The sequence below is a fragment of the Oenanthe melanoleuca genome, chromosome 5 (genome assembly GCF_029582105.1).
Source record: "Oenanthe melanoleuca isolate GR-GAL-2019-014 chromosome 5, OMel1.0, whole genome shotgun sequence".
NCBI classification, from domain to species: domain Eukaryota; kingdom Metazoa; phylum Chordata; class Aves; order Passeriformes; family Muscicapidae; genus Oenanthe; species Oenanthe melanoleuca.
This window is the reverse complement of record NC_079339.1, coordinates 13,248,830-13,259,341: the sequence shown is the minus strand read 5'-3', so window position 1 is coordinate 13,259,341 and position 10,512 is coordinate 13,248,830. Positions and strand designations below refer to the sequence as shown.

The 10,512-nt window shown below is 41.3% G+C and overlaps 1 protein-coding gene across 1 annotated transcript; it reads right to left on the bottom strand.

The window, feature by feature from the left end:
• Positions 1-489: 489 nt before the first annotated feature.
• Positions 490-6,024, bottom strand: C5H11orf58 (chromosome 5 C11orf58 homolog). The gene is made up of 5 exons (XM_056492951.1): positions 5,865-6,024; positions 5,593-5,673; positions 4,352-4,412; positions 2,754-2,863; positions 490-2,003 (listed from the first exon to the last, which is right to left on the bottom strand). Exons 1-5 carry the CDS (start codon positions 5,922-5,924, stop codon positions 1,794-1,796), a joined length of 522 nt encoding a protein of 173 aa, XP_056348926.1. The 5' UTR covers positions 5,925-6,024; the 3' UTR covers positions 490-1,793.
• Positions 6,025-10,512: the final 4,488 nt, after the last annotated feature.

Genomic DNA, 10,512 nt, shown 5'->3' with positions numbered 1-10,512 from the left:
GGATCTGCTTTTAATGCACATTTCCAGATCAAATGTGAATCTCTGCATGGCTGCATGCTGGTGGGAGAGCTCAGAGAGCAGTGGTGCTGGGACAGAGAAGGCAGAGAGGTGAGTGGCAGCCAGTAAATATTTTAAAACAGTGAAATGCTGATTTGAGTTTAGCTTGAGTGTCTAACCAGGAAAACTTGGAATGGGTCTATGAGGAAAGTAATCAGTTGACCTCTTAGGGAGGTGTCTCACTCTTTCCTAGAGATAGAGCAGTTTTCCTAAGTCATGGTGAGGTTTTCTCTCTTCATAATGCACAAACAAACTTTTTATCTATGTATTAGAAGCTTGCAGTACTGGGAAAAAAAAAATCCCAAGCAGATCAAGTACAAATAACTGACCATTAGTGGCTGCTGTAGCATTGTTCTTAAAATGGAAAGAGAGTGGACAAGCTTGTATTTATAACAGACGTAGTAAAACACAGTAATCAAAATCTACACTCAGTTTCTATTTACAATATGACTTTTATTTTTTCCATACTTATTCCAAGTCCTCCCCCAATAGCTGATGCTGCAATGTTTACATTCAACTAGGTAATAATAGTACAAACTGCTGCTTTCTTTCAGCCAACTGGCTTGGAAATGTTGTCTGCACGTCAGGAATTGTACACAGAGATGGAGTGTCCCCTGGAACACTGCTGTGGTGGTACTAGAGGTACAGGGCAGGTGTCCTGTTCTCCCAGCCAGGAGAGGCAGGTGATCTGTCTGACTTAGTAAGAGGAAAAAAAAGTCTAAAAAGCTCTGATATTTTATTTGTTACATGAATGCAATGACTCTGCAGAGGAATGGATGTGTTTAATTCTTGCTGGAAGGAGTTGCTGAACTCCTTTCTAGGAGGCTTTCTAGGCATATCAGCTTGACTTGACAGGTACAGCCTTGTGCTAATTGACTCAGCCCTCCAAGTGATGCATGTACAGGGAGAAAAGGAAGAAGGGCTCGCATACTTAACTCTTTATTCTATATTTTAAAAAAGCTAAAATGATTTGTATATCCTTTTCATTATCAAAGTATACTTTCTCTTTCAAAGTAAACTGGTTTCTATGGGAGGTGTTATTTTTAATAACAACTCAGCCAGGGACCAGTAATTCAAAAAATCACTCTTTTCTACTGAAAGGCAGAAACAACTACAGCTCCTCCCCCTCGTTAGAAAGCCAAAGCAATTAGAGCCTTCTGTTGTATTACACTTTTCTAACACATATTCTCTATGCAACTGCTGTAGGACTTCAGATGGATACAGCAACCAATGCTGTCACAAAAGTGAGCAATTTCTCCTCAGCCCTGCCAACACTAGCATCTATAGACAAAATCATTGTTTAAAGCTCTAGTACATCACAGAATAATGCTGATATTGGTATTTTACAACTAATGCAACATCACGTAATTCACATGTAATCTTAATAGTTAAAAATTCAAGACTGGGGTACTAACTGAATAAACCACTAACATGAAGCTTCTTTATCTGGCATGAAATAAGGGAAGGGATAGTTCAGATAACATTGTAAAGATTGGGCAGGAACAAAACAAATTTATTTCTCCATCCAGGATTTTATACACTTTACAAAAACCAGTAATCTCACTGTGCCCATAAAAATGTTATCCATGGCAACAGAAAGCAAATACTACTTTTTTGTCATCTAACAGGGTCTTTTTAAAATCAAAATACAAAGATTTGTGCTGTAGCAGTCCTCCACTTTGCACGGTAACAATAAGGCTTACTGTACTTTAAATACAAAGCTGTTACATCTGCAGTTATGAACCACTGGCTTTCACAAACATCATTTTATAGTTGCTTTTTGCTTCTTTTTTGTTTTCTGGAACCTCAGCTTCATCATGTTTTTCAGTAGCTTGTAGCTCCTCTGCAGACTCCTCTTGCTCTGAATCAGAGCCACTTTCAGAATCCTCTGAACTCTCATCAGAGGAGTGTCCAGCTGCCTCCTCTTCTTGTTCATCTTCCTGAAACTGTAAATTCAGATTATGAGAGAGGTAAAATATTCTTTCCTGGCAGCTCCACTGCAGCCTTTAAAACTTCTCAGTGAGATTGTTTCACTTAATGGCTCCTTTCATTTTGTTACTAAAAGACACTAATTATTAGACAGAAAGAAGTTCCCTGAAGTGGGTAATCATGCCAGCTGTGAAATGCATGGATTCATCAGCCACTGGTTTATTTAGTTACAGCAGAAATCCTAAAGACACCATTCAGTGAGTCTGAAGTTCCAGATCACATCAGTTCAGTAATTCCAGTACTGACACTGGAACATTTGTCACAGAGTGTGACACAATGGAACTAAAGGCTAGACGATCAAGAAGCCACATTTGTGACTGATTTCTGAAAGGACACTTAGCAAACTGCAGCATGAGGAATGCTGAAGTAATCTAATGATACTGCTAACAACAATGCAGATGGTTATCCTGCCGACTTATGTATTCCTCAGCAACACCCTGATTTAATATATTTGTCACTTTGTGCCCTAATCAGTTTGACTGCTCTGGAGCATTAAGGCATGTCTTTTCACTTCTCAGAACAACGAGAAGCATCAGTCATTTACGAGCACCTAAATGGCCACCACAGTGTACACAAACAGCAGTCAAGTGCCTGCAGCAAGTTTGTCCTTTAACCCAAACCACGTTAGGCTGCTTGGATTTTTAAACCCAGTAGCACCTTCTCTTAGTGAAGTGAAAGCCCAATCATTCTGGAAATGAACTCAGTACCTCACTGAACCCAAGCCCGCAGTGGCGCCGGTTCCGCCCCGACATGGTGCTGTCCATGCTCTGCTGGTACTGAGACTCCAACTCCTCGTTCATTTTCTTGTCTTCTTCCCCTGCATTGTCCAGGGTACTTTGGTTATGGTTCATTCAAATTAACAAAGACACCAAATTACAGGAAGTCACATTTTCAAAGGCAAGAAGTTTAAATGTAACAATTCTAAACTAGGATCCAGTATTACTGCATACAAACCATCAGACTTTAAAGCAACAGGGCCAAGTGTGCAAGCAGGATGGCTTTGATACAAAGAGGGCTGGCAAGTTCCTGACACCTGATGCATTCCAGAGTTACACTATGCAGTGTTATGTCCACAGAACAAGGTAATCAGTGTGAGTTCTCTGTGCTTCCAGCCAATACTGCAACATGCCCTAGCAAGGAGAAACTCTGTGACCTTCACTACATGACACGGGATTACTGTGATTAAATCATCCCTCAGATATAGCATCATGCCTTGGGACAATAGCACCACTCTTGTTTATGGAGCTGTATCTGAAACTCTTTCATGCATCCCAAATTACAGCTCTGCATTTTTCCATCCTTAAGAATTAGCAGAGAAACCAATTTTCATGAGCTACTTCTAAGGCCCCTTTATTTACTTTAGTAAGTAGTCTAAAATAGTTAAGGATCCTATGTACTTGAAAAAGATAAGAATCCCTAATTCTCCCCTAGAGGCCTACAACACTAGTTTTTAATTTGTATCTCTGAGAAGCTGAAAGGTGGTATTGCAAATCCACATTTCCTCATTTGGAAGTAAAGAGCTGTATGTTACTGCAAAAGGACAAGAACTGTATGTTGGACAAAGAAGTGTTAAAACCCAGCATTTTAACATTTTGCTATTAACAGATGAGTACTGATTCTTTATGACTTCAAGCAGAAGCATCACTTCCTTTCCAGAAATTCAGGTATGAAGGAGTGATTCTCAGTATCTGTAAGCTAACAGAAGCAGCACCTGGAACCAATCCTCAGGCTCATTTTGGTCCAGATAATTTTTCATCACATAAAAAATGATCAGTGGAGCACACCCAGGGAAAGCTTTCTGGAATACGAAGGAATGTTTTCTAGAATGGTGAAAGCTGCTATTCCACAAGGCTTTTTATCAAGGCTTCTCTCAGGCAGTGCAGTCCAGCCCAGCTTGGTGCCATGTACTTTGACTTCCTAAGAAAGCATGATAAGGAGTTACCATGGTCCTACACGACATCCAATTATTGCTGATTGCCAAGATGACCTTGCAGACCTTTTGAGCTTTTACCTCATTGCTTTAGGACAGAGATCTTTCTATCAATAGGTAATTGGGTCAGGGAGAAATCAACCCCTGTTCTTTTCTATGTACAATTTAGTTTGATATTCTGGCATGTACTGACCTTTAAGAGGCAAGTGAGTGCAGTCAGAGAAGCCATTTCCAGTAATCTAACAGAAGTAAGGAACTTCTACAACTCCACAGCCTGAAATCCCTCCCTGCCATATCTACCAAGCTCAGAGCACTGGAATGTTCCTAAATAAGGGTTAGATTTCCAACTTCGTATCAGCTGTTGGATAAACTGACCTGTCCTGAAGTGAGAGGTTGATCTGTGGTCTCCGATAACAAGGCGGCCAGTATGTTCTTTCTAAAAGAAAAGGCAGTTTGTTTTGGAGCTTTAGGGTGCACTGACAGCTCTGCCAACATCCTGGACATCTTGAATGGAAAAGGTTTGCTGTCAAACCCTGCCACCCAACTGCAGGACTGGAAGCTTTACTAGCTAACAGCTGCTGCCTCTAGGTGAACTTGGTTCATTTCTTTTGCTGAATTTTCTGAAAAAGAAACCCCAACAACTATACCCTCTTTGCTCTTCCCAGACCCCAGAGATGGTTCTATTTCTCTGTTTCTTGCCACTGATATGAAAATTATCCTACATGATGCTGGACAGGTGTGTATTCAGGTTCTGGTCATTCACCCTTTCCCTGACATTCTGCAACAGTTCAGACCATGCATCTTACAATGATCCCACTTTTAGACTGGTCACAGTGTCAGCTAAGACCTTCACAGTGATGATTAATTTATTGGCTCAGTAGTTGCTCATTAGCAAATGTGTCCCAATAGGCAAGAACTGGCATTACACAGCAAGCAGCATTAAGTACCCAAGCAGACATTAAGATGAGCAGTAGCAGGATGCTTTAATGGGGCGTTGTATCCCTATCCACTAAAAAGTCCTAACTTTCACCTCTTTAATACAGTTAGTTATTTTAGCTTACAGAATTACTGTGTTCAAGCAAATGAAGTTACTACATGTAAAAACGTTTTTATGGAAAGTAAGTAAAACTGCAATACTAAACCAACAATTCATACATTAAAAATGTACTATTACATTTAACGAGCTTTGTAGCATTTTTTACAGCAAGTGTAACAGAAATTTAGTTTTAGCGTATTTCTCTTTAAAAATATTCCCTAGGTTTACTACTTTAGTGTCTATCAGCTACCACTCTTTTAAAGTTGGTTGTTTTGTCGGTTTTTTTTAGGGACAGAGAAATCTACAGACCTAACCGGTAGGTTTGTTAGTTTGTAACAAGGCCTGTCTCTAGAAGCGTCAACACGTAATTTGACGAGCTGGTCTGCAAGCATTTAAAAGGCGTGGGGTGGGGATGAAGCTGCGGCGCAGGGACCGCACAACTTCCGAGCGCCGCTTTGTGTGGCACGGCCGCCGGCACCCGAACCCTGCCGGCAGGAGAGCTTGGGCTCTGCCGCCTCGCTCCGATCGCCCCGCACCGCTCCCTGCGCCCGCCCCGCCCGGGGCCCACGGGCGGCCTCACCTTCGCGGCGCCCATCAGCCGCAGGAACTTCTGCTTGCGCTCCTCGTTGCCGAGGTCCGCCGCCTCCCAGCTGCTGGAGCCCTGCGGGAGCACACGCTCACTGCGCCCGCCCGCCCCGAGCGGCCCCTCCGCCCCGCCGCAGCCCGGCCGCCCGCCCGCGGCCTGCCCGCGTCCCGCCGGGGGCTCCGCCGCCGAGCCGCGGCCCTGCCGCCGCCGCCGCCCCCCGCGCCGCCAACCCCCTCCCGCCGCGCCGCCGCCCCGCGCCCGGTTACATCGGGGGAGGCCGCTCGCTTCAGGCCGTGCTGGCTCTGCGACTCCCGGGCTGAGCTCATGGCCGCGGCTGGGTGACCGGGCCGCGCTGCCGCCTTCCTGCCGGAGCCGCTCCCCCCGGCGGGGCGCGGGGCGCGCCGGGAACGGTAGTTCTGGGCTGGCTGCGGCGGCGCGGCGCGGGCTGGAGGGGACTACATGTCCCAGAAGCCTCCGCGGCGCCGCGGCCGTGAGGGGCGGGCCGGGCCGGGCTCCGCCTCGGGGCGGGCGGCGGAGCCGCCGGGGGACGGGGCGGCGCTTCCCGGTGTTGGCCGGCGCTTTCCGCTTCTCTCCCTGCTGAGGAGCGGGGATTCTGCTCGCTGCACTGCCCGCCTATTCAGCGTGTTATAAATGAGAAGTAAAGTCTCGATTTAGATTGCTTTATTTTATATAGACAGAGCAAGCGGCGCCCTGGGGAAAACGTGAGGGGTCACCGCCCACTCCACTCTTCCACCGAAACTGGTTTGCAGATCCCTTTTTATAGGATGGTTTTCCTTGTAGTAATCAATAATTGTTATTGTTTTGTTGTCATAATTCTGCAAGGTAAGCAGTGGTGGTCAAAGAAACTTCCAAACTCATTGGAACAGCTCTTCGGACAATCTGGTCTTGGAAGATAAAAAACAGAAGTGGGAAGTCTGATCTTTAGCAGATTGCGATTGATTACACAAAGGCAGGAAATTGATTCTGCAAAAAACCCCCAAACTTTCAGACTATGGAAAACCCTTTTTTTCCTTTTACAAGCTGGTATACACAATATTCATAACAGGGAGATTAAAACACAGTGGGTTTAATCATATATTTCCCTTTATCTAGGTCCATGTTCTTTTCTTATTTTAAGTATTCCGGTTTATACAAACTCCAAAACTCCTGTCATTAACACGAATCATTTATCGATTATCACAAGGGTCCTGCTGTTGGTGTGGAGACATTTAAAACAAACGATTGCAATTTTTTTTATATATATATATTTTTTTAATTTTTTTTTTGTCAAAGCCCTAAAGCTAATTGTCTTAATTAGTTCCTTTTTTTTTTTTTTTTTAAATGTACAGACTATTATGTAGAGACTGTAGTAATGGATTAATTTAAATTTTAGCATTTAAAATTATTTCTAACAAGAGGAGTAAATTTACAAAAAAACCCCAAAAAACCCTGAAAATAGCATTACCTTATAAATTAAAAAGGAGATTTTTTTTTTAGTAGTGTCTACCAGCTTTTTTAGTCTGTTTAACTTAATAAGAATTGTGGTTATCTAATACCAGTGAAACTGTATTTTTCCATTTTTTTTAAAGTTAAGTCATTATTAGTGTTTCTCTAGTATTATGCTTAAACACCTCTTCTATCTCAATAAACAACAAGTGTGAAATTTTTTTTCATGGCTCTATTTCCCTTGTGGAACAAACAGAGAAGGTTTGTCTTTAGGAGAAGAGGTGTAAAAAATAAGACTGCTTAAATCAGCTGTATAATTGTGTCTTAGTTGTGGCTTATTTAAGTTCAAGCCTTTTTCTTCAGGACAACTGAAATGAACTAATGTTTATGTGTCCAACTAATGGTTTGTTCATTTTAGTTTTGTTTACATTTTGAATAATGATGTGATGCTGATAATTTTAGTGAGAGGCTTTTACAATTTTTTTTCTCCCTTAGTGTATTTCTCCCGTGATTAAAATGCTCTGTTTTTGCAGAGAAGAAGTACCTTACCAAAGAAAGACAACCTAAACATTAAATGGCAGCCATCTACCTATGGGATCACTTAAAAACTGAGTGATCTGAATGCTAACAAAAATGTGGATTCTCTCAGTAGCAGAATGGTTATGTAAAGGTTTTGCTTATCTTCCTGCAGATATTACAGATAAGTCTGAGGATGTGTGAGTCATGAGCTTTATATAATTCCAGTAACACTAATAAATGATAAGAAAGGAGTTCTGAAAATCCTGTCATGCTGGGATTCAGTGTTATATTTGCTGGATATGTTATATTCTTTGTTATATATATATATATAGATATATATAGTTATATTCTTTGGAGCAGCAGAGAAATGTCCTTATTCTCAGAACAAGGGACACTGGGTTTCTAAGAAGAAACATGCCTCCTCCAATCTCTGAGGCTGTTCTGGAATACAAACAAAACAATAGGTAAGGATTCTGGGCAATGTTTGTGAGAGGTTTCTGCTGTTTTGATATAGTCTCTCTGCAGGCACTGTCCTGAAGTTAACATTCAATTCACAGGAGATGAGGTTTTGTCGTGGAGCACAAACTGGCTGTGAGCCAGAGACAGAACCTCAAGCAAATGGCTGCTTGTGTAGAGGGAGGAGCAAGAGAGAGGAGCAATCATGTTTCTTGTTGGACATAACAATGAGGTAAGAGTCAGGTGAGCCGAAATGACATGCAAGGGAACAGAATTATTTGCTGTCATGTACAATTATCCCCTTAGACTTTTCAGTATGTTGCTGCTGCTGTGGTGAGCTGCAGTCTGTGGATGGGAACCATCTCTGTGGGTGCAGGGTAGGTGCACACCAGCTCTGTTACAGGACATGCCAGAAGAATCACTTGAATGAGGAGTTTCCAAATCTTCAAGCTCAGCAGTCTGCATTATAAAAACTTTCAGGCAGAAAAAAAAAATCTTGTCAAGGAAAAAAAAAAAAGGAAATTTTGAAATTAAATGAAAACAGTTAGATGGAATGGCACCAGGCGAAGTGCAGTGAAATGAATGTAAAATTGCTGAAATAATAATTACTGAAATAATGAGGTCTCATTTCCTTTCATGGAAAGGGATGGGGGTGGGAAAGTTGAGGCCTAACTCTTGTTGAATCAATTTCATGAATGAAGGTCCTGATATAAATTCTTCACAATTATTTTTTAATTGGTTTTTAGCTTTTTTTTTTGTAGAGGTAGGGAAGATTAAAGTACAACCAGATCTGACAGCTAAAATAATTTCTCAGACTATAATGTGATAAGGATGTCTTTGCCATGCAGTGATTGACTAAGCTGCAATAATAAAACTATCACATAGTGACCAAGATAGTGGTCAGCCCTGGCTTGGAAGCCATGGATACAGGGTTGAATCTTCCTCTGTTTAGTCCTGACTCCACTCAAGACTAAGTGGCTTTTGGCAAATTATCTCACTTTTCTACTTTATCTGTGAAATTAGGATAATATATCTGCATGCCAGCATTAAGAATTAATTATCAGTTGCAGAGTGTGTGTTCAAAGCAAAGTATAAGTGCTAAATATTAGCTGTAGAGTAATTGGACTACTGTAATTTATAATATGCTCACTGACATTGGCTTACAAAACAGGATCAACCTCTTCTCAAGTGCTGTAGAATGTCTAATTGTTACTAATGAACTTTTGATACTCAAAGTAGCTATCACCATGAGGCAGGGAATGCTGCCAGTACCTGTCTGTAAAAAAGCTTAACAAGGAAACAAATGCCTTTTTTTTTAGCTTGAAGAAAACCCAAACATGTACACATACACCTACTTTAAGTGCACTGTTTAAATTACATTTTTAGACAAAAAACTTTCTTTTATATCAAATAGAAACATGACATTACCCTAACTTTTCATCTCTTTCCACCTATTTAAGCTGAAAATGTTTCCTGTTTTCTGAGCAGCTTTGCTTAGTAGCTGTCACTGCAATATATGGAGGGAAGAGTGGAAAATCCACTCCACTCCACAGGGAAGAGTGGAAAATATTCTGCATATCACTTAAAGTGAGGAAAGAAACTCTTACTGAAATCTGACTTGGCCTACAGATTTATTCAATGTGTTTTAGTGGCCCTATGCCTGCCAAAAGTTCAATCTCAACTTCTTGTTTTCTTTTGAGGGGTTGGGAAGAAGGAGAGACAAGCTAAGAGCAAAGAAGGGATGTCAACAGAAGGATTGCTGAGAAGGGAGCATCAGTTGAGTGAAGGCAGTCGTAGCTGTTAACATTTTAAAAGCCCTTTCAAGGACTAACAAAATAAAGGATAGAGAGGTCCTCATCCTGAAATGGCTTTTACATTTCCGAACCTGTTGTAAAAGCTTTTTTAGAACACTTCCCATCTAAAACCAAAATAGTTTCTATCATAAACAAGACAGACAGCACATCAATACAAAGACTATTTCACTTACTTTTATTTCTGTACTAGCAGAAAAGGCCATTATTCAATACCACAGAAAAAAGAATTGTGCCCCAGTTTAACAAAGGAAGAGAACAAGGAATGGAGAAATTATGTCCTTGAACCTAGATCTGTGCATGCTTCTAGTAACACTGCATTTATTAGGCTTCTACAAAGATTTTTTTTTAAATTCCCATTTTTTAACATAATAAAAGGTATGTTAAGAAGCTTTGTTTTGGTACAGTCCTAGTACAGACAGTTCCCAGGTAGTTTTTGTATCAGTGTAGCCAGGCAAGGCAAACAATCTATCTCCTACTTGGAGCTGATATGACCTAGCTACCCCAAAATAAGGAAATACAGTGGTTTGCTTCCTTAAGATTTTACATTGTATTAAACTGACTAGACCTCTTCACTTACCACTGTACAGGGTACAGCACTGGAATACCTTACCTGAGTAAAAATAATTTTTATTGCAATGAAGATACAGCTTTATATATCTCACTTCTTTCCTTTTTCTTT

Bases quoted from the DNA above. Each gene is read 5' to 3' on its own strand.
- C5H11orf58 (XM_056492951.1), bottom strand. From the start codon at position 5,924: ATGAGCTCAGCCCGGGAGTCGCAGAGCCAGCACGGCCTGAAGCGAGCG. The intron at 4,413-5,592 runs GTGAGGCCGCCC...CTTTTCTTTTAG, and splicing joins GGCTGATGGGCGCCGCGAAG to AAAGAACATACTGGCCGCCT. The intron at 2,004-2,753 runs GTACTGAGTTCA...CTGAATTTACAG, and splicing joins GCGGGCTTGGGTTCAGTGAG to TTTCAGGAAGATGAACAAGA.